This window comes from Nyctereutes procyonoides, unplaced genomic scaffold (assembly GCF_905146905.1).
Source record: "Nyctereutes procyonoides isolate TBG_1078 unplaced genomic scaffold, NYPRO_anot_genome, whole genome shotgun sequence".
NCBI lineage: Eukaryota > Metazoa > Chordata > Mammalia > Carnivora > Canidae > Nyctereutes > Nyctereutes procyonoides.
Genome location: NW_026575129.1, coordinates 7,338,229 through 7,362,974, shown reverse-complemented (window position 1 = coordinate 7,362,974; position 24,746 = coordinate 7,338,229). Strand labels below are relative to the sequence as shown.

Sequence of the window (24,746 nt, the reverse complement as noted above, 5' to 3'; positions counted from 1 at the left end):
TTATGTGGCAGAGACCTGTCTCGGTCATTCACTGCTGAATCCAGGGCCTACGACAGTGCCTGACACATAGGAAGTTCTCAACAAATAGCGAGGGAATGAAAAATGAGGGAATGGAGGAAAATCTGTGTGGACAGAAACTTGATGTTTTTGACATCTTCTGATCACTTTTTAGATAGAATCTTCTAGCCAATAAATTAACCTCCTAAATGTATAACAGTTTGAACATAATATCTTGTATTTTTCTTGAGGATATCACGCACATTCTGGAGATTACCTGCATTCACTACAAACTAATTATATGACTTTGGATGAAGGACTTGGGTTTTTTACAGCTGATCTCCCATTAATTAGACAGTAACAGCGCCTCCCTCACAGGCTCTGCTGGGAGATGATACACATAAAGCACTTGGCCTGGTTCATAGGAAACATTCTGTAAATGTGAAGTAGCTCTCTTCCTATTGCGTGTTTTTTTCATGTTTGAGATTAATGCATAACTGTGTAGATATAAACACTATCAGAATTACTCTTTCAGTTTTTGCAGGTACCTAGAAAATCACTTCTCTGCCAGCCACAAAATCATTTCATCCAAGCCAGCAGCTTAACTTTGTGATGGAACTAGACCATAAAAATGTTGGTGCACTTAGCATTTCAAGATGTAAATAACCAGACCAGTCACAGTATAGTAAAAGAAGGATTTTAGGTTTCTTTGGTGAAACAAAAGCAGGTATAAAAAGTTACAAAGGTTTTAGATTTTCATTCACAAAAAAAAAAAAAAAAGACAGTCATTCACATTTTACACTATACACGTTATAATATAAATACAGGAACGTATTATGTGCATTGTAATGAAAGAGAAAAATTAAACCCTAATAGAGGTTACCACAGTGTTGTTCTGTGCTATGGAACACCCAAAGGTGGATTACACTTAGTGCAGCAACCAAGGAAACTTGCTCAGAGACACTGAGGATGATGGCAGCTACTTTTGTTCCTTCTAAGCCAAAGGAGGTTTCATGAAAAAGAATCCATGCTGGGTCTGCTCTTTTTGTATTTTATTTGTTGTCTACTATTCTCAAGGTTGCTCTAACTGAAATTAGGGAAAGACTCCTAAATGCCTTCTTTCCATCACAGGTTTTCTCTTTAGACATTAAATTAAGTGGATAATGATTCGAATTCATCTTCAGCAGTCACTTTATTCGAATAAAGGGGAGAAAACACAGTAGGAAGAGATAGGGAGAAATGTCAACACGTACACTCCACCTAACAGGAAGAAATGCCCACACTCTACCTATAACTCCTTGCTTAGAATGGGCAAACACCATTTGCTGGAAGCTATACATTTTCCACTCTTCTCATTATAAACACTGGATGTGTTCTAGCCATCACATTATTTAATCAGGGACAAAATACCTAGATTATAAGGTTCCAAACTGTGTGGGGGAAGCATAAAAGCTAACACTGAAAAACAACTAGCATACTATGTCCATTTTCAGGTTTGGGGGAAAAATAACATCCAATAAATTAAATCAGTATGGCTTACTTCATTTATTTATGTATGCTTCACAGCTGCAGCATTCATACATGAACATTCAAGACTTTATAAAAGATTAAAATGGTTATATATACAAAATTTCTTTCTTTGAATGTGTGTTGTTGTTTTAACAATCCCCCACCCTCCAGAACCCTTAGGTCTATATCCATTTGAAATGTTTTGATCTGCAACCTTGCAAGTTAGTGTTATGAAAGCCATTAAAAAGGAGACCTGGTTGAGTTAATAGTTAGCACTTTGACCCCTAAAAAATGTTCCTGGTCCTAGAAAAGTCCTCCATTCAGGCCTTTCTCATAAGTGAAGGAAAAGGAATGCAGCGAAGAAGAGTTCCATGGTGCGGTCCCTTGCTCCGTTGGGATCCTGTTAGCCAGGCTTCAGCATCACACGGAAGCACACTGCGCCTACGGCTGACCTGGTGCAGTGACCTGCAAGACCGTGTGTGTGTTTATGTGTGTGTGTGTGTGTGTGTGTGTGTGTTAGTTGTCCAGGAAAAGCCATCCTCAGTCTTGCTGACAAAGGGCAAGTGAAACCATTTCCAGCCTAAACAAACTACAAAAAGCAGCCGAACCAATGATTAAAGACCTCTGAGGCTCCATAATCATCATTAAATATGCCCAAACTCAGTGTGACTTTTTATTTTATATACAGGATTAAAATCAACATTAAATCATCTTATTTACATTGCCATTGGGGCTGAAATTGAGCTTTTTAAATAGTACAGTAGGCTGGTATACATTATAAAATGGTCCGCACTGGAGGCAAATAGAAAACTAAAGAAATTAGGTAGGCTGGAAATGGTTACCTCCTGCCCTCATTTTCTTTCATTTTGTTAGCTTTCTTTTTGAATGCCAATACTTTCATTTAAAACGTTTTGGGAGCACAGCAACCCCAAATGACTGGACGGTGGTCCAAAAATCCAAACCAACTGATAATACTTCTCGAGGTGATAGGAAAGGCACAGGAAGTTAGGACTTTGGCTGAAATGATGAAAACACATGTTCGCCATTTTAGGGATCAGCGCCTGGACTCCTGCCACCTTCGGCTCCAACGGTGATCATGTTTTGATGTATTTATTGAATTGTCCTTTGCTGATGAAGAATTTTTAAAGTATTTCTTAGAGTAAGTCCTTTGGTATGCAGACGCTACATGGAAGGAAAGAAAGAAAGAAAGAAAACACAACAATATTACTTGCTCCATACCCTAAACTACCAATACCGTAGCCGTAAAATGAGGGTGTCTAGTAGTTGTTATAGCACGGTTGTCCATTCTTTCTAAAGGACCACTTACGGTTCATGCAGGTAATTTTAGGCATAGCCCATCTTCCATTTCCTAGGCAACGGATAGTTGGAAGGTGGCGTTGAATGAAACCATCTTTGCAGTGATATCTAATCAGGGAGTTGATTTCATAACGAGGTTTCATCTTTCCAAAGGTCTTGGCATTTTCTACAACAGGGGGCTGGCCGCAAGCAACTAAAGAAAAGCAAATTGGGTTATTGCAAATAATCTAAATATTTCTATTAGTATAAGACTCTTTTTTTCCCCCTCTTTCCCTTTTTCTGCTATCCAACAAAGCACCCTGATCAAAGGTAATCATTTAGAATTAACGAATTGAAATGCTTCAAGAGAAAAACTAAATACTGAGGCTCTGGGCCTTGTTTGAATCTCAGATCATATCACCTTCCATGTGTTTTACTAAAGAACCACTGGGCTAAATGATCATTTATCCAACTATCCATCTGGAAAGGTCATTTTCTGAAAAATTGCAAATTAAAAAGCGTGTGTCTCATGCCAACATGTGGCTTGTTGGTATTGTCTCCATCAGCATCCTAAAGTTTGCATTTACTACCCGCCTTCAACTGGAACAATAATGGATTTGTGACAATTAACTATCACAGTCACCTCTCTGAAAAACAATCTATAATAACATCATAGTTTTAAAATAAAGACCAAATATGGACAACATATGGACTCCTCAGTGTAAAGAAAATATCTCTGGTTCCCTTTGTCTTCTGCCTAGAAACGGGGAAAGTCAGGGCATAGCATTCATGCCTCATTTTTGTAATTAACTCATAAATATCAACTCTTGAAAAGGGTAAATGAAGATAAATCTTGGAGTATATAACCATCATTAAAAATCATTAATTAATCATTAAAAATGATTTCATTCGCAATGAAAAATTCTGAATATCAACAAGCCTAGCAATCCAGAAATAATAAAAAAGAAACAGCAGCAAAAGAAACCTTGCATTTTTGAAATTCAAGAATTGAATTTTCAATTCTTTGAAAATTTGAATCAATGGGAAAATTGATTCAACTGAATTTGTATTAACTTACAGTTTAATTCAACATTAGTATGCTTGTTTCAAATTATATACTTCAAAAATTAGTTTTTATTAGGTGATTATGTTTTGTTAAATATCTAATAAAAATATAACTTAACTTCAATGTAATTTCCCTAAATGGCATTCCCTTTCCAATAGTTTACTTTGAGGATTCTGATATCACAAAGCCCACAGAACATGTTATATGCTCTCATGAAATAATGCAAATCTTCAACGGGAGAATGATTACCAGAAACTTTGGTACCAAGATGTTTGGATGTCAACATCCTAATATCAAAAGTTTACAAATATTAAATTTATTTACATATTCAGAAGGCTGTTTACAACTATATTCTTTTGCAATGACAAATGTGGTTTCACTTAAATATTTTGTTCCTCTAATTTATTTCTGCCTGACAAAACAGCTTGGAACCTATTGACCTCATGGCAAAGCTGTTTTTGAAGAAACACAATCCAAGCATATCTTTTAATTCAAATACGAGATTGTCACTGAGACATAACCAAAAAATAAATTATAAAGTCATGCTATCTATAACTAACAAATTAGAAGTAATTGTGCATATGAATATTTGATCATCAGAAATTCCTATAAGCTGAAATTTCTATAAAAATATGTCATTTTCAATTAGTGAACCACACTATGTATATGGATCAATGATAACACCATCTGAAATATCTGTAGCCTATACTAGTCCAGATACCAGCAAGTATCAGAGAGAATGAAACCAAAGAGATATAGAAGGTTAAAAAAACTATCAGTTAGATAATTCGTTTATAGTTGATTATGTGCTTTGCCAACAAATTAAAAGTTGTCATTATCAATGTACAGATTTTTTCCAAGTCTATTTATATATGAAGACTTATAATAAAGCCAAAATAATTCAATGAGTGTGGCATTGGAAAGGACAGGCAAATAGACCAGAAATAGACCCACACATATATATGCTTGACACTTGACAGAAGTAACATGGCAAAAATAGTGAGGGAAAGGTAATTTTTTCACTTGGACAGGTGGGTATTAGTTTGGCTAATACTCCAAGAGTACATGGGAAATCAATTCTAGATAGTTAAAAATATAGAAAATATAAAAGGCAAAAACTATAAGACATTTACAAAACAATATAGAATATCTTTCTGACCTTAGAGTAGGTAAAGATTTCTTCAGCTACAAAAAGGTTTGAACCATAAAGGAAAAATAAAACAAAGTGAAGAATTCGGTTCATCACTAAATACCGCAGGGTAAAAAAATCTATAAACTGGGAGAAGATATTTGCAACGTATATAATTGTCAAGGGATTACTAACCAGGATATAAAAAGGATGCCAATTAATCATCATATAAAAGAAAAGCAATCAATTAAAAAAAAATAAGGAACAGATACGAACAGAAACATCACAAGAGTTATAAGTGAATGACATATATGAAATGATAATCAGGGAAAAGCAGCCAAGAAAATGCAAATTAAATCACACAAGATAACATTTTATATCCACTAGATGGCAAAAATCTCAAAGTCCAATAATATCAAATGTTAGAGAAGATGTGGAGTAACAGGAACTCTCACATATTGCTGGTGGGAGTGTAAATTGGTACAACTAGTTTGGAAAAAAATAGGCATTTTCTAGTAAATTTGGTACATATAGCCTATGAGTCAGCAGTGTCACTCCTGGAAAAATCCCCCAGGGAGGCTCACAAGAGTTACTAGGAACAAGTTCAAGAATGTTCTTAGAAACACTGTAATAGCAAAAACACTCAAGATAACCCAAATGTCTACTGACAGGAGAAGTGGTAAATAAAATATTATACAGTTAGTTACACATAAAATACTGCAAGCAGCAAAATGAAGAAATACAGCTAAATGTATCAACATAGATAAATCTCACAGTGAACAAAAAAAAAAACCAAGTCACAAAATGCATACAGTATGACTTTACCTGAAATTCAAGAATGTGCAAAACTAAGCAATCTGTTATTTACAATTACAAGCTTGTGTGATAATGTTAAAGAGAAAAGTAAGGGAATTAAGTCATTATGTATGGTTGGAATTGGGAAATAAATAGATGGGATTGTAAGGAACCTGCAGGATGCTCCAAAGATACGTGGCTGGTATTCACTGTGTTCTTTATATATATATATATATATATATATATATATATATATATATATATGCCTCTGAGAACGATGTTACCAAGAACAACTAGCAACTACTCAAGAACAAGACATGACTGAGAGCATCCTAGAACATGGAAGTGAGGCTGAAGCCCTCCCGTACACCTCAGAGAACAAGACAGACCACATCAGTGGGCTAAGAGTAGGGGTTACACACTGACCACTTTGCTTCTCCTCCAGGACCCTGCAGCACCATGTGGAGAGGTCTTCCCTGAGTCCCAGCTTCCCCTGGGAAGACCACCAGCCTCCCCCGGCACCATGGGATGCTTTGTCGGAGGCCTACCGCGCGCTGTACCACAGGGATGATGGGGGCATCTTTGGGGCCCAGCTACTGGGGCTCTGACTATGACTGTGAAGTGGGGAGGGGCTGGCAACAATCAGCACAGGGGTCTTGGCAGAGCAGATTCATACCTGCAGTGCCTAAGTCGTAACCCCAGTCGTAACCCCAGGCAGCAGCTTGCTTACCTGCAGAGCCAAGGCAGAGGCACACTCTGATCAGGAACTTGGCTGCCTGATTCAGATCCTCAAATGAGGAGTTTTGCCCCCCCTCAAGCCTGGTTTGCTCACATCCTGGCAAGGTGCTGAGTCACAGCCCCACCTGCTGTGGAGAGTCTTCCAGCAACTCTGACCAGTGGGGCTGATGACAACTCCAAAAAACCCAGTTAAAAAAAGGGCAAAGGGCCTGAATAGACATTTCTCCAGAGACACATAACAGGCCAAGAGGGACATGAAAAGATGCTCAACATCACATCACTAGTCACTAGGGAAATGCAAATCAAAACCATAATCACCTATCACTCATACCTGTTAGAATGCCTATTATTAAAAAGACAAGAGATAACAGATGCTGGTGAGGATGAGGAGAAAAGGGAACCCCTGTAGGACTGTAAATTGGTACAGCTACTAGGAAAGTCGGAGGAAGTTTGGGGGAATCCTCAAAAAATTAAAATAGAACTGCCATATATCCAGTAATTCTGCTTCTGGGAACATATCCAGAGGTAACAAAAATCCTAACTCAAAAAGATGCCCACATGCCCGTGTTCACTGCAGCACTGCTTACTACCGCCAAGACAGGGAGTCAACCTAAGTGTCCACCAATGAGTGAGTGCGTAAATCAGCTGTGCTATATATACACAGGCGTCCGATGGAATATTGCTCAGCCATAAAAAGTGGAATTCTATCATTTGTGACCACACGGATGGGCCTGGAGGGCATTAAGCCATGTGAAGTATGTCAGAGAAAGAGACATACTATATGGTTTCCTTTCCATGTGGGATCTAAAGCAAATCTAAAAATCTAAATATGTATAATCTAAAACAAATAAAAAAACAGGAAGAGGAGAAAAAAAAAAACCAAACAGACTCAGAAAAGAAGATCAGACACATGGTTACCAGTTGGGGGGGCGGGAGGAGGTGGGGGATTTGTAAGTGGTCAAAGGTACAACAAATTCCAGTTATGTGATAAATAAGGACTAAGGACGCAATGTAACATGATGACTGTGGCTAACACTGCTGTATGATGTGCAAATAATAAATCCTAACAGTTCTCATCACAAGGAGAAAATTTTTTCCCCTTTCTTCTTTTCTTCTTTCTCTTCTTTTTATCTATGTGAGAAGATGGATGTCAGCCAACCTGCGGTAATCATGTCACAACACATGTAAGTCAAGCCACCACGTGGTATGCCTTAAACTTAATGTCAATTATGTCTTCTTAAAACTGGGAAAAATGCCTTTTACATATACTGTAATCCTCTTTCCAAGTATTTAATTGAAAGAATTACTTAGGTCTGTCTGGTTGAAGGTATCTAAGATAATCTGAAAAAATAAACGAGTCTTTTATAAAAGTCTATAGGCATTCATAAAATTCCCCAGAGTATTGATTACCAAAAAGTTAAGTCTCTATGACTAAAAATCAGACAGTAGGAAGATAAAATAAAATAATCATTTTGTTTGGTTTGGTTTCCCCTTTAGTGAGGTGGAGCCAATGTTTTCTAAATCTCTTTCCCCTTCAGGAAATGTAAACCAACGTGCTGTTTTTGTGAAACGTCTGTGGCTGTAGGCTGTGATGGTCACCCTGGGGGCAGTTCTCTTCCTCGCCACCCCCCCCCCCATCTAGGGATGGGGGTAAAGTCGAGAGACACTGACGCTTATTCCAAGGCAAAGAAGGTGGATGTGGATGGAGAAGACTGTTACTGGCATTCAGTGCCTGGAGGGCAGAAATGCTGCGAAACCGTCTACAGTGCACAGGACAGCCACTACAAGTAAGCATTTTTCTGGACCAAAAGATGAAGAGTGCTACTGTTGAGAAACCCTACTTTAGGGTGAAAAACAAAACAAAACAAAACAAAACAAAACAAAGCACCCAGGGGAAATAGAAGAATGTTTGACCACAAAGGGGAAAGCATGACTCCAGGGAACATCTGGAGATCTAACCAGGCAAACGTCACTCTCAGATTGAGACAAACAGTTCATTAAAGACTTCTGATGCTAGAAGCAGGGAAAACAGCAAATACTTGATTTGCTATTTTCACAAGTCTTGTGGCAAAAGTGCCCGAGTAATGCACAGAGCCAGGGAAGCCGCTCACGCAGAAAGGCTGTTCACAATCATTTTTGCTTTAGGTAAGAGAACAGCAGAGAGAGTGACCTGGCTCACAGCTGAGTTTCATCCTAGCTCTCTGCATCTCAGCGTTTTCTTTCTTCTGATAGAATGTCTTACTATTAGAGTTTAAGTCTTTGCCAAAACATCTACAGAGTGTGTACTTTTAGTTGATTATTTTTTTTTATCCAAAGACAAATCAAGTGGATTTCATATTTTGCATTTGTACTCATACTTGATGAAAAGGTCTGGGTACATTTAGAGGCTAAATTTTCATGTTCTAACACCATTATCAATTGTAAGCAGGTTAAAAGATTTTGATGGAATTCCTATTTTTTAAAGGAAGAAGTCTACACAGCGTGTCTTGGAAATTCAAACAAATTGGTCAGTAATGAACACTTTTTAAAATCAGCATTCTTCATTTTATCTGTTTGATGTTGACTAAGCAAATCTCATGACAGAGCTTACATTTCAAATGTTATTATTTTATCATGTGTTGAAGGTATCAACCAGAGATACAGTAATGTTGTTTCCGTGCTAGGAGCTCCTAAGGGAATGGTTAAAAAATTCAAATGCCTACAAAGACCAGGCATTTTGCCACAAGGAGAGAAGGAACAAAGCTAGAGACTACAATCCCCACTGAAGGAGAGCAGTGGTTTTCAGCTCCAGCACTTCAGAGCACTGATAAATTTGAACATGGACCAAATGGTACCAGTTCTAATTTTTTTTTTTGAAAAGTAAAAAATTCAGATCATTTTATAATACATCCCAGTTTTTAAATGTTGACAACTAATTTTTTTTAAATGTTCTCCTCATCAGAATAAGCAGGTGGATAGGCTCTTGGACTGACACTGTTTTTCTTAAAGCTACTGCCAGGTATTTTTTTTTTGTTTTTTTTTTGTTGTTGTTTGCTTGTTTTTTTAATATAAATGCTACATTGTTATTTTAGCATCTGAAATCTAAGGTAAAGACATTACTGAAAACAAACTTCAAATGTATTGGAAGAGCGAAATATTCCAGGGGCAGCAAGAGATGCTGTAGTGACATCCAGTTCATGTCTTGAAGTAATCAAGTGGATTTTTTCCTGAATTCGCTTGATAATAATGCAGATTAAGTGTGCATTATTAACTAATCATTACCTGTTCCTTTCTTGCAGGTATAAGTGAGATGATAATTGCAGGGAACATCATTCCACTGGCCATTCTCATGCCAAATGATTACAACACAGTCCTCTCCAGCAGAAAAGAAGCTGTCCGGCTGGTTGGGCCTCCAGTTCTCATATTGCTGTGAAAAAGGAGGAAGAACAGAGCTTAACTTGAGTCGTAAAAAGGAGCAAATGATAAGTTGACAAGTCTTGACGTCACAATGGAATTAGGACAACAACAACTTCTTATGAACTATCTAACTGAAATCATTCTAATGGTAAAGAAAGAGATTTTTACACTGAGTGGAAAATATATTATGTATCTCAAAGTCTCTCTTCAACAAATATGTATTTGCCCCCCTTTAGCAGTGAGATAGATCTGAGAAATTTTGTTCTAGTTATCCTAGATTTCTAAATATATAATCAATGCTCAATTTAAGAAATTTAATAATGTTATTATTATTAAATGTAACAATAGTAGTGGAAGTAGAGAAAAGAATCCCTAATCTTGTGACCCTGTCATGTTTCCTCCTAGGCCTTAAGTGCATGTGTAATGTTATGTAGTTGTGATTATAGTGCAATAGGATCTTCATTTTTCCTTTAACATCTTTATCACTATAATGTACGTTTTCTTGCCTTATTGTGCGATTGTTTTTATCTAAGTTCGTGAATTTGGTTAAAAAAATTGAGATGTTTGCTCTATTTTTTATAGTTACCCAATATACACATACCCATCATTTTATATTTAACCTTCCTGAGTAAGGTTTTAGATGTGATTCCTATCTGCACCATACAGTTAAGTTTTGGTTTACGATCTAAACTGGAAGTTGTATTCTCTTAATAAAAACATTTATCACATTTAAATATATTGATATAAACGATAAGCTTTTAAAAATATATCTTACTTTAGGGCACTGGGCAGCTCAGTCAGTTAAGCATCTGACTCTTGGTTTCAGCTCAAGTCATGATCTCATGGGCTCCACGGCCAGTGGGGAGTCTGCTTGAGTCTCTCCCTCTGGCCCTTCCCCCCACTCACAGGTGTGCAGCTCGTGCTCTCTTCCACCAAAGTAACACCTGTCATTTATTTAGCACCTATAACGGATGAAGCTCTCTACTAGGTGCTTGGTATGTATTATCTCTTACAAGAATCCAACAGGATTGGGGTAACTTGGGCCTCTGAGATGCAAAGCACTCAGGACTCTGAGGTTTATATTCAATTTCTTAATACTTTAAGATGCTTTTCCATAACTAGTAAGTATATGAAAAACACAGGCCCTATGCCTATTCAAAAATAATAAACTTTGGACTATAATTCAGAGAGTGACCTTCTAGTTTTGGGTTCCTTGTAACTAGAATGTGATATGGGACACATTTATTCAGTGTCTTTCTACCTTTCTGGCTCAACTTGATAATCACTTTTTCAATACGCTTTGCCTACTGTCATGTTGTATATCACATCTAATGCTGACAGCACTGGTGGAGACAAACTGCCTTCACTTAGTAGAAGGACAGGTTTAGATTTATGTGAAGATGGCTAATATGACTATCTTTTCCATGCCTACAGATTTGTCTTTCCTTGAATTATATTTAAAATAAGTCTGTTGCTTAAAACAATTAATTAAGAGATTTTATTTGGGAATGATAAAGTCCAAGAAGAAAGAATTGTACGTAAGACGAAGGCAACAGGGAACCCTGGGTGGCGCAGCAGTTTGGCGCCTGCCTTTGGCCCAGGGCGCGATCCTGGAGACCCGGGATCGAATCCCACGTCGGGCTCCCGGTGCATGGAGCCTGCTTCTCCCTCTGCCTGTGTCTCTGCCTCTCTCTCTCTCTCTCTCTCTCTCTCTCTCTGTGTGTGACTATCATAAATAAATAAAAATTTAAAAAAAAAAGACGAAGGCAACTGTTTCCAATTCAGGGCATGCCTCCCCACACCCCAAAAAAAGAAAGAAAGAAAAAACATAACATCATGGCTACTCTTATGTCTTTTAAAACCATATAGTATATAGATTAGAAAATATTTGTATTTTTTCTTTCTTCTCAGAAAAACAAATAGCTTTTAAAACTAAAAGTGTGGCCAAAAAACAAAAAACAAAACAAAACAAAAAAAAAAAAACAACCTTGATCTTTGATAAAATCATTTGTGAGAAGATCTATAGTTTGAAAGCCTACGGATTACGAGACTTACTTACTTTTCCTTCAATCTCTTTGCCTAGCTTTGCTTTAAAATCCTCCTGAATCATGCCAAAATTAAGATAGGAGATAAGAGATCCCTGCTATGTAAAAAAAAAAAAAAAAAAAAAGTCTTTGGAAAGTAATAAAATGCACAGAACCAAGGTAAGCTTAATAAAGATATTGTGGTGTTTTGTTTTGTTGGGGGTGGGGAGGGGTTTGTTTTTGGCAAAACACAGAATGAAAAGTGTTTTTATTTTTCTGGTAGAAATCCAGGAATTATATGGACTGAAATCCAATTCTAGTAGCCTCAATGGTACCGCAGAGTTACTGCCCAGACAGCCTTGGGTAGGATGTTCACAGGACCATACTCACCAAAGCATCTTTGACTGGCAGGTCTCCCTGCAACCAGGAACTGATATTTGCTCTAAAATGAGTTTCTAATTAATTCTCTATTTTCCTTTTCCTTGTGAACTTCCCTTCCCTTATCATCTCTCACCCTCCACCCATGAAGCCTTTTTTTTTTTTTTGCGTGTGTGTGGTTTTGCTATTCTTTTTAAATAGATAATAAGGAAATGGAACAAGAAAGCAGAGATATAAATCATATTCAGCCTGTTGCTGAAACATAACTAAGTGGTCTTTAACAGACAAAGTAAAGCAGGATCAAAATAAAAATGATTAAACTAAACTAAATTAAATTAATAAAGGAATAGGAATTCCTTGAAACTAACAAAGATCTGTATTTAATATTTTTAATGGCCAAAGGTTCTAGAATTCCCCAAACACTTATGGATTTTGGAGCTCAATAATTTCTAGGTTACTTTCTAACTAACCTCTTATAGGAAATGAGTAAAAAAGTCCTCAAAGATGGAAAATTTTCCAACATCTCCATAGAATGTACAAATGTGCAACGCTCCCTGCTTCCTTGCCCCTACTCACACTGCTCACATCTCTTCCTTGCTTTATTTGTCTTAACAACTATTAACTTCTAATGTCCTGTGTAATTTATGTATTGTATGATCTTCTCCTTAGTAGAATGTAAGCTCATTGAAGACACGAATTTGGGGTTCTTTTGTTTACTAGTATATCCTCAAGGCCAGGAATTATGCTTGGCACACACTGGTAATATTTAATAAATAATTAGATATTTGGGAATAGTGAACAACAGCCTGTGTTGCAGTCTTCCTTATCCATTTCTACTTCTAATTGAAGATGTTTGCTGCTCCCAAATGGCAATGATGGTGAGACAGGCAATAACCATTCTGGAAAACAGTTGGTAGGTAATACCTATCACGAGCCTCAAAAAGTTCCAACCCTTGGACCCCCAAATTTCACTTCTAAAATTCTATCCTAAAGAGTAATCAGAGATGTAAACAATAGTTTATCTAAAATATTACTTATACTAGCAGTAAATGGGTAAAAATCTTTTGCAGTTAATATATACTCAATAAATTATGGCATGGGTATGGTCAGACAAGTGGCATATTATATAACCATTAAATATCTTGTCTGTGAAAAATATACAAGGAGATGCAAAATACTAAAAGAAGTGTTAAGTTAAAATTAAAAAGCAAAATACTAAAAATACACAGTGATCCAAATTCTACACACTCTCAGATACAGCAGCAGGCGTGTGTGAACCCATGTGCATGTCTGTGAAAGACCAAAGGAAATGAAGTGAAATGTGACAAAGTTCATATCTGAGTTATATGAGACAGAGATGATATTTTAGTCTATACATTCTTATATGCTCTCCACCTCCCTAGAGTGAGCACGAATTATGTTTCTAATCAGTAAAAATGAACATGGTAAAAGGATCTATGCAGCTCTCAGGAAGAAACATAAATTTCTTAGCTAACCTTTTTCTAATCTAACCTCAACAAACAGCACTTCAACTGACCAGTTACTTGACTGCCACTGCAGCTGACGTTCCCTCCTGATCCGAACAATGACCGTCTCATTTTCACAGTGAAATGAGATTCAGATTCCATGCCACTAAAGTGATTCTCAGGGCTTAAGCTGCCCAGACTCAGACCTCTGGTAAAAGATTTAATTGTTTTCGGTGGGAATTACATTTGGCTTGCAACAGTGATTTAAAACCTGCGTTCTGTGTTGTTGCTTGGCTGAACTGTGGCTTAATGGTGCGGGACCAAACTTTGGGCCTGTGGTTTTTACAAGAATGTCTGATACCCACAGGCATGTCACACTATTACCTCATATCTGATAGCTCCATTGTGCAGATTTATTTTGGCTAGGATGCTTTGATTTTGCTCCATGTTATTGCCTAACTAGCTTAGCAAAGGAAACTTCAGTGTTCTGAATAACTTCTTTGTTTCCTCTTGAATTCTTTACAGCTTTATTTTTAATATCACTTGCGAGGGAAAGGGTATAAAAAAATAAATCGTTGACTTCAGGTTTAAAAATGTATTTTTTTCACTAAAGTTAAATGTTAGAAAGAGATCTCTCCTCAGGAAATCAATTCGGAGTTATAAGAATGTGATAGAGCCTCTCTCATACAGGCAGTGTCTTATACACACAGAAATGTAGATTCTTGGAATGAGCAGAGAAATATGCCCCACTCCCATCTTGTCATTTTTCTCTTCATTTGGGATTACAAGCAAACGCCCTGGGTAGTCTACCCTAGATCAACCCTCTTCTAGGGCTGGATGGACAAACTAAGAATTATTCCAAAAAGCCAGCATGGTTTGCAGAGAATTCATTTCAACACCATTGACAAAGTCAAATGCTGATCAGACCTCTGCACGTTTGTCTGTGTCTCGGAGACTCATGTTCCTCAACCCAAACCCCAAACTCTCACTGCCTCCCCCAGAAACCAGAAAAAAAGTCAAGACTGTCTAAAAAGAGAATTCTAAATTACTTTGCATTTTCACTCTCTTCGATGGCAGAGAAAATCATGACATAAAACTCAACTAGTTGATGTAGAGGAAAGCCCGCTCAAGGTATACAATTTTCTACATATTCTACAACAGACTTGCACTTTATTAAGAGATAATTATTTTATATCAGTCTGAAATTCCTTAATGTTATATATCACATGACAAAAGTTACTCTTAGAGCTCCAGTTAGATTACCCTTCTCTGTCTCTGTAAAAAACAAAAGTGCCGAAAAAGACAACCATTTCAATTAAGTTGGACTTAGTAACTTTTCAGTTATTGTTTTCTCTTTCTTTTTTCCCCCAAATGGGTTCAAACAAGTTGGCTGCCAAAAGCATAAAATGATTCAAAATATCTTGGCCAGGGCACCTGGGTGGCTCAGTCGGTTAAGCATCTGCCTTGGGCTCAGATCAAGATCTCCCCTACTCAGCAGGGAGACTGCTTGTCCTTCTCCCTTTGCACCCCCTACCCTGCTCATGCTCAAATAAGTAAATACAATATTTAACACACACACACACACACACACACACCCTGGCCAAAATCCAACAGCTAAGCATGCATGCTTCTCTCATATGAAAATTGTCTCTCCAAACCAGAGAATTCATTTTGAACCAATCCTAATACTGAGAGGAAAAACTCAGAATAGATCCAAAAGTCTATGAAACTTTATATATGCTTAGCTTATTTTCTTCCAAATAATCTGTATTTCATTGTCAAAAATTTGTTTCTGTCTCACATTAATATAAAAGCGAAGAATTAATCTGCAGGTCTTCTGGAACACACAGGACTTCCCTGCCTGCCAAAATTCTTCACTCTCAGAGAGTGACCTCAATTCCACAGACCTACAAGGGACTTGACTAATTTTTCCCAAGCAGCATGGCTGAAGAGCTATTCTCTCCTCTCAGCTCTTTGCAAGTCTCCAACTTCATTCCATAAACACACCGAGGAGGGTAAAGTGTGTGAGCATTTGGGGTGGGCAGGGGGTGGAGGTGGGGGTCTCTATTTTTGAAGGTTATTAGCAATCTACTAAAGTTAGACAAGGTTTAAGTCCTTTCAAGTTAAATCTCGGATTATGTAGTGTCTAGGAGTCCCAAGTATCATTCAGAGATACCGGACGATCTTTTATCTTTAAAATACACACCACACGGCCATGATCAATGGCCCTAAAATCTCAGCAGATAACTAGTATCACAAGCATGAGCAAAACAGTCATGATAAAAATGTAATGTGACCAATTGACCTTTTCCTTATGCAAAAATGGATAACTGTCTTTTTTCTGAGGTTAAAAAAAATCATTTCAGAAATATAGAAGGTCTAGAAATAAACCAGTTGCTTTGCTTTAAAAAAGGAGTTTCTTGAGTTCAGCTTTGAGCATGGCTCTCAGTGAGAGAAATGAAACAAGATATCCAGTATTAATCAGTTGCTGCTGTGACAGTCCCATCCCAGCTGGTCCTTTACTGAAACACATACAAGCAAATCCATTTATGAAGAAAAATGCAAACAGCTAGGTGGTGAAAAGGAAAGACTGGAGCAAGGAAGGTTCTTGAAGCACACAATGACTTAGTCTTATTCCTCCATGCAACATTCCAAATAGTATGTCTTCCTGTATCAAGTTAAAAAAAAAAAAAAGTCTTTACAAGAGAAAATCAAAACTTTGCAGGTACAAGGTCATGTTTCAACCTCTAGTGGAGAAAGAAACTCCAGAACATTAAGCTCTTGTTTTTGATTCCCTTTTATCAGCATCTTAAAATGAAGAAGACTCCAAAGCAACTGGTCCTATCAAAACTTAATTGACAATTAATCCTTCTCCATAATATTTGACCCATTTCCAAGTCTTTTCATTGAGTTTTTACAATTTCTTAGCTTGTTCAAATAACTACAAAGAATAATCACTGGCACTAACTACTTCCCTAAAAAGTTAAGATACTGTTTAGAATCTCTTGATTTCCCTTCCTCTCCACTGAAAACAGAATTTTCACAGACACTAGACAAAACTGAAGTTCATCTTTTTGAGATATAAGATTGACCACTATCTCTCTCTCTCTCTCTCTCTCTCTCACACACACACACACACACACACACAAATATAATACTTCTTGGCCCTAGGGAAGAATTATCCAAGATCTTTAGAGATGCCCCTATTTCCACAGATAGGTTCCCACCATAAATACAACACAGAAGATTCAAAATGGTTAAATAGAGAAATAATAGCAATAGGACTCTTGAGATGCTAAAACTGAGCTGTCCATTAGATTTGATAGCTCACTGAACAATTCTTACACACTAGCCGACCACTGAGTACAGTCTGAATTTGTACCTGAGAAAAAATACATATTATTTCATATTGTGGATCTGCAGAGTCTCTCATGTGTAACTGAAACTGCAAATCTTGAGTCTGCAGCTGCCAAGGGCCTTACTATCATCTATTTATTTATGTATCAGCTACTTATCCACATATTTGGTTGTGATTTTTCAGCTTAGATGGAGTCACTTTTTATTCTTAAAACTCACTATAATGCAGATCACCTTAAATGGCCAATCAAGCCTCTATATTTTAGAACTCTTACGGATTTTGCCAAGGACACTGAAACAATTAAACACACACATTCCATTGATAAAAAACCATTCTTGACATTTGTCCAGTGAAGCTGTCCTATGACATAATGTATTATTGTAATTGTTAAGAAGACTTACTAAGTCCTCCAGCTATAATTCAGAATCTTTTTCCATGAGCAGGCCAGTCACTGCTTTCTAACTGCTGCCCGTCCCCACAAACACTGCGAATTTAATTCACTGTGAAACGGTTTCATAAGAAAGCTAAACAAGTTCTCTAGGTTCACTGATCAGTGGAACTGGCCAAGGAAAACTTTCCACTGTGTCCTATGACTGTGTATGAAGTGAAGATATGGGAAGGACTGGATCTACTATTTGCCTTGGTTGCTAGGACTTAGCACGTGACTCCATGTGTTAGCTTCACACTGCATTTGAAAAATCATCTAATTTCACATTCAGCTTTCCGGCTCACAATATAATGCAAACCATACTAGAATCTTTAAGCTCAAAACTGCAGGAACTTACTTCATGGGGAATACTACTCTTCCTAGATCTAAGCAGAGCTCCGCAGAGGCGAAATCTTGAAACACAAAACACAATATGGCCACTAGGTGACACTCTCCACCCACGATTATATTAGGAATGACCACCTAAGTCACTTCGCAGAATTTACACCACCTCCCAAATCATGACTATTCGCTTCATGTGGCTGGATTAAAGGGTTATCTGTGATATGTCCTCTGAGTTTGTGAGGGAAAGCATGAAGAGAATACTTTGCTGGATGGACCCTCTGCTAAACCGTATTTACCAGTCTGGTTGCCTTCTCTTTTACTACAGGTCACGGCAGCTATAATCTGAATTTTTCTATCTGACTGGGAAGTTCATCCACAATAGTTTTTCTCCATTTTGTCTTTTGAAATGATCAGATTATTTATATTTACATCAATGGTGACATCACATCAAAAGCAAAGCCATATGTGTAATATCCACCCCAAATCCTCGCAACAGGGCAGGTGGTAAGCAAACACCCATGCATGCAAATCAGTGTCTACAGTGTGATTCACATGTAGGTTTGTTGTTGTTGTTTTTAAGTAAAAACCCAGTCTAGACTCGCCATAAAAAGTGGCACCTGTACTAAAAGCTGATTTCTGTGTGTGCAAACCCCTCTCGTCTCCTGGAACGGTCAGTGTCGCCCCTGGACTCTCACAGCTACAAGTCATACCCAAGGCAGTGGACGCCAAGGGGAAACAGATAACCAACCACCAAGTACAAAAGCAACCTCCACAAATAGAAAACACTTTTCTGAGAGGACTGCCTCCCCATTTGAAACATATGCTGATAAGAAAACCACCTTTTCACCAAATAAAGAGCTCCGAATAATCACTCTGGGTTACCCACAGCCTTTCAGAACATAGGTCAAACGGTTATCTGCAAGGAAGTTAGGAGGACTACTTATTAAAGAAATCAAAACATTTGGTGACTTTAAAATGCCTCCCCCCCCACCCCCAGATGGTTGTGGTACACAATAGGCATTTGTTTCCAGTCTGTGGGGGGCATATTGAACTCTGTTTTACTTAACTCCTAGAGGCAAAAGACCTGCCTTCCAGGAGAGATAGTGCTTGCTTACGGTTAGCCTGGTCTGGGTCCTTCTTTATTTGTGTTTTAGGGGAGGTTATGGTCTTGCTGTTGTCTTTTAGTCAAAGACCACAAGGTAAAAATTTAAAGAACAGCTTTGTTTTAACAGAGAAAGGGACATTTGTTTTGGTGGCACTGCCCTGGGCTGGCAGGCTGGAGCTGGACCTACAAACACGAATATGAAGGCCAGAAAAGCTAACTTGGGGTCTCCTGATGGTTGTAAAAGTGGCAATATGCCCGTTATTTTCCTAGCTGGCAAATCTCTGTGCGGGACAGACAATCTGGCAGCTCTGGAGTCCAGCACTAGTCTCGTGTAATAGTGTGAGCTCACTGCCCTACAGGGCTGCAATTCCAAATTTTCCAAAGGATGTGAGTTCCCCCCACTGTGAGAGCCCTTGGAGTGGGAGCCAGAGCCCTGCAGAGCCCTTTGCACTGCCCCCCTCAGATGGTGCCCGTGGCTCCTTCAGCCCAAGCTCCTCTGCACAGATCTTCGGTCAGGAAGTGCTAACCATCCCAGGCAGTGGGAGACTGCCAAGACCCATTCCACATTTCTGTTTGCCTTTTCCACGAATTGCCTTAGAGTAACTAGCGATCACATTTAACCATATCTGTACGGGATTTGGGAGTTGCGTAGAGCACTGCTAGAAAAGCATCAGTGAGAAGGAACTACTGCACTGATCTTTTTTTTTTTTTTTTTTTAAGGATAATCCTGTCGATTATGGAGTGATTTTGCAGCCATGGGTAAGTGTCCGTCCCTCCAGCTGTGTGATGCACCCTGGGCTCACCGCATTCAAGTCAAGGCAAGGCCAGGGTGCAGCCTTCGCGTCCCAGGACTACTCTAGGACCTGCTATAATTCACACATAGGACCCCAACAACCAGTCCTTGGTGTCAAATCAGATTGAACTGCAACCCGAGTAAAGATGCTTATTGGGAGCTCAGTGGTCTTTTGCAGAACAGAAACTGCAAACCCTTCCACTCATGAGTAATGTTCTGAAGGAGGAGGAAAGAGCATATGTTTTCCTTGGCTTGTAGGTTCATATAGTGAAGCTGTGAGGTTCGACATAATTAAATTACTGCTGATATGCAGTGTGACTTGTTCACAGACAAGTGGCATTTGACTGGGAGCTCGGGCTGCACCACAGCTGACACACACCCGTCTGCAAATCCTTGGCAGAAAGTCTTCTGATGTTTTCAGGCAGAAAAAAGTAAAACTTGGAAGTTTTTGGTTGGGGGGGTATCATTTTGCATTGTTCTCTGCCAGATCATGGGCAATCCTTTCAAATGACCAGAAACCTACAGACAAGCTTGGAAAACACTGGGAATTAATTCTTTCTCTTGATTCTCTTTTCCGTGTCCAAGCCATCTGGGAGAGGGAGGAGGATAGGGACCTCCGTGTTTATAAAAGGGAAATAATGATGCATTCCTGCAGGAAAAAAATAATGGTTTATGGCCTGCAACTTGTTACTCATTTTCTCTGCCCCTTTCAAGTGTCTCTTCCTGAGTTAAGGGCTATTCCTTTATGGTTCCTACCTCTTTTTCAAAGCTGGGTTTTCTCACATTACTTTGCGTGACAGCCTGACATGTTTATTTATGAAAAAAGTAATGGGGCCTCTGTATTTGAAGTCAATCCACAAACCTGGCTATTCTCATGCATTGACTGGAACCAGGAGGGTAACCTGGTGCGGTGGCCCAAGTTCTAGGTGTGCCAGCTTGCCAGGGCTGAACCATGCTTATCAAAATGACAATTTAAAAAAACTGCAAAATTCAGTTATCTTCCAGAAATATTTTTCAAGTAGGATTTTTTTAAGCGTGGAAGGCTACCAATTAGCCTTCTGCAACCTCTTTCACGACAGTCAAGGGGTAAGATGAGTTGGTCAGAGCTAGAAAATAAGATATTTCTGGTTCTGTGTATTAGTAACTTGCTTGAGAACTTCCTGGTTAGATTCAGACAAGTGCAGGGGAGAAGAAGTCTTCCTGTCTTCCCCAGCAGACGCTGACAGTCAAGGAGGCCATGACTACCTCCCAAGAAGCTGACAAGCCGCAGCCTCTCAGGGAGCAGCAAGGTGCCCACAGAATAGGGATGACTGAAGGAAAATGTGAAAGACACGCAGAAAATGTTTTTTTTAAAATGCCTATGAGTAACGTCAAGGACCCTCCCCCCCCCCCCCCCCCCCCCCCCCGCCAAACAAATCAAACTCTCTAAAGGTTCCTCAACATTTTAAAAGGGAACTGGGTTGTCAGTTCCGTTCAATCCTCAACCTCTGGCCAACACTATCTAAGGTGACATTTTTCTTTGAAGTGGCTGCTTCTGATCCGCTGAAGCATCCAGTCCCCAGTGGTGAGGAGTAAGCTTTGATGGTGCTACACAAACTCACTAAAGAGAAGAGAGAAAGGTCCAAATTCTCCCCTTGGGAGAGTTTATTTCTGAGGGTCAGAGAGAGGAGGGAGCAAGACCATAACAGGTTCAGTCTCTGAGGTCCACAGGTTGATTTTAAACCATCTGGCTGGGGAGATACATTATACAAAGTAGTGTCACGAAGGCACCTAAGAGTTTCCAATCCCTAATTGTGCAATCCATGGACACTCTATGGTCTGTAGTTGAAAAGAAAGTTGTGAAAATGACTTTGCTCAGACAGGGAGCCCATAGATAGGGCCGTAAAAATGATTCCAGAGTGTTCCCTCATGTCTGACTCCCTCTGTGCTTAAAAGACCAGACTCGGACAGAAGGTGAATAAATGAAGGTCTGTCCAGCCTTAGGCAACCAATTCACCTGTGGTCAACCGATCTATAAAAAAATAAAACGATCTGATAACATTCAGGAGTAAGATTTTCTTTTGCTTGTTTTACTACATTTTTGGATTTGGATAATAAGGGTTTTTTTTTTTTTTAAGTCCTTTTTCTTCAGAAAGTTTAATATGTGCCTATCTTGAAAAAAAAATCTTCCTTCTAAATTCTGAGTAATTGGTGGTTTCCTCAAGCTTCATGGAAAATCTGCCCTGATATAACTCCAACCTGCAGGGGAGGCAGGGGCTGAAAAGTTTGCTTTCCATTTTTTCTTCCCAGCGTTTATTGTAAATGTATTCTTGGGACAACCATGGACAACACTGTCATCATTTCCAGTAGGCACATCTGTTTTCCTCTGGGTTAATAACTTTTGTAAGATGCATTATGTTCAGCTATATATATCTGTTTTGGGGGAACGTTTTTGTTTCTTTTCACCATTTTTGAAATCTCACGTATTATGTTTTAAGTTTTTCGCACTGGTACAACATTAAATAAACTATTTAACTTAGGTGAACAAGCATTGTCACAAAGAGGTTCGACCAAAAGACTTCATTTGGTCATTTCATGGTTCAAAAGATAACAGAGTAAGTTGTTGGAGCAATGTATTAAATGTTATCATTCAAAAACATTTATTAAGTACCTATTTTTGTCAACAACTCTGCTAGGTGCTGAAAAAACAGAGCTGAAAGGTAATCCCTGCTCAGTGTCAGGAAATCAGCCCCACAAGGGTCAGTGGTAGGATGGAAAAAGGACACCAGGGGCTTCTGGAACACAGTGGAGGAAGTCTAGTCACACCCAAAGGGGAAGACTTCCTGGAAGAAGGAGACTTTTGGCAGGAAGAAGGAGACTTTTGGCATTTCAACGTTAATTAAATACAGTCCGACAAGAGATGAGAACATTCTAAGCACTAGGGCAAGAGTATGCGAAGACCTTCAGGACTTAGATGCCATGGCTTACTTATCCCAGGAACTGTGAGTATTTTGAGATGATACAGCTTAGGAAGTGGCAGGTAGAGCTGGTGGGCTTGGCGTGCCACGCTAATAATTAGAATTGTGCACTGCAGGCAAGGGGAAGGTGTTGCAGAATTTCAAGAAGAGAGTAACAAGAGTTCAGAGCAGGGGGAGAGGCAGGCCACAGGCCCTGGAAAACAGACCTGGGGGAAACACTTCAGACTAGTCATTCATTTAACAATTAGGTTAAAGAAAGAACTTAAAAGTCAGCTAAAAGTAGAGAAGCTAGATAAGAAATGTTTGTTTAAGTTTGCCAGCTTTAATGTGTATTTAACTTGGATGGTTTAACTTAGTGTCTTTGAAGACATTACTTGGGTGGCAAGCAAAGTAATTCATTATTGCAGTTATTTGTCAGAGTTTCTAATAAAGTACTTGGGACATTTCGCTCTTAAGAGATGAATAGTCCAGTTAAAGGATAACTCATTAGTAGAAAGCCCAGGGACAAACTGAAATGTGACTAGTTATTCGAAAACCAAGTGACAAAATAAAAACTGAAATGTGTCAGGAGAAAATAACCTTAATAGAAATCACAAGGTTAAGGCTAGACTCAATCTCTGCATGAGTACACTTTAGTGAAACTTATGGGTCAAGACCCCAAGTGATAATAAAAAAGATTTTGAATATATAACAAAATCCAGAATTTGGCGCGTGATCGCTGCCGTATTATTGGGGCCAATAACGTGGAAGGAGTCGATCAGAATCTGAAGAGTAAGGGCAATTAGATAACTCAGCCTAATAACATCATTTGGTACAAGCATACAAATTGACTTAGTCTAGCTGTACAGCGTAATCATGTTAAATATGATATAATTATACCACAAGTTCACCGGAAGCATAGTTTCATTACATCAAGAAAAGACATTATTGAGACTGAAAAACCTAACATAAACGTGTTTGTTTTTACTGACTCGTAAGGCTGAATAACAAAAGATAACATATGGTAAACAGCAGAGGTTCTTTTGGTTTTAATGCTGCTCTACCTCCCAAGAAGAATAAGCCCTAATAAATCTTTCAAACCAAAAAAAAAAAAAAAAAAAAAAAAAAATGGGAGCAAAGGGGAGAGAGGAGAAATCACTCTAAAACATAAACAAAGGCCTTCAAATTGCACACAGTCAAGGTAACACCATTTCCAAGTGTAAGCAGACACTGCCTTCCCCGACGCAGAGTTTACTATTGGGGATATTTTCAAAGGCAAGACACTTGGGGTAAACAGCGCAACAAGAAGAACTATTTTATTCAAAGCCTGCAGACATATGGAACCTGTTAGGGGGCTGGTGGCTGCAGAAAGAACTACAAACGAGTTTAAGAGACACCTAGGCTGTCTCGGGAAGGAAGGGAAAGAGGCGAGGGTGGTTACAAAAGCAGAGTGGGCCAGAGATCAGTCAAATGGGAGGGAGACAGGCTGTGGGGCAGATGGTCTTTTCTGTTCCAAAATGTTCAAAGTTAGGGACACTCCTTAGCACACTTTTATTTTACACAAAGAGGGAATTAAGAAGAAACCAAAGGTCTGTCAGATTGCTTTCTGGATTTGCTTGTGTCATGTCTTTGATACACTTTGCTTGTTTATATAATTCGTCTGCTGCCTTCTTCCAGCTGAAGCCCTCACTGGATGCTCTCTTCATAACCCTCAGGTTTTAACGTAAAAATGTAAACATGTAAACTAGAGTAAGGCTCTTGTTTGCCTTGTACTGTTATCTACATGAGATATGTCATCTTCCTCTGAAAATTTCCTGGGAAGATCAAGATTTGTTTTTTGCAAAGTGCAATGCTCATTTATTGACCAACTTTAGGACCAGTGTAGACCATGGAAATGACAATTAAGTAATTTTTTTACAGTATTTTTCACAGCCCATTAAAATTAATGGACACGAACAAAAAAATAGTTGCACTGGCTTGCTTTGGCA

The 24,746-nt window shown here is 38.6% G+C and overlaps 1 protein-coding gene across 2 annotated transcripts in view; it reads right to left on the bottom strand.

The window, feature by feature from the left end:
* Window positions 1–1,527: 1,527 nt before the first annotated feature.
* The window catches only part of VCAN (versican), a 109,853-nt gene continuing 86,634 nt past the window's right edge, over window positions 1,528–24,746 (bottom strand). For both annotated transcript variants that reach the window (XM_055342204.1, XM_055342205.1), the window contains 3 exons: window positions 9,792–9,936; window positions 2,834–3,016; window positions 1,528–2,688 (listed from right to left, as the gene is read on the bottom strand). In XM_055342204.1, coding sequence (XP_055198179.1) covers window positions 2,561–2,688; window positions 2,834–3,016; window positions 9,792–9,936 — 456 coding nt within the window. In that variant the 3' untranslated portion in view covers window positions 1,528–2,560. The remainder of the gene's footprint in view (window positions 2,689–2,833; window positions 3,017–9,791; window positions 9,937–24,746) is intronic.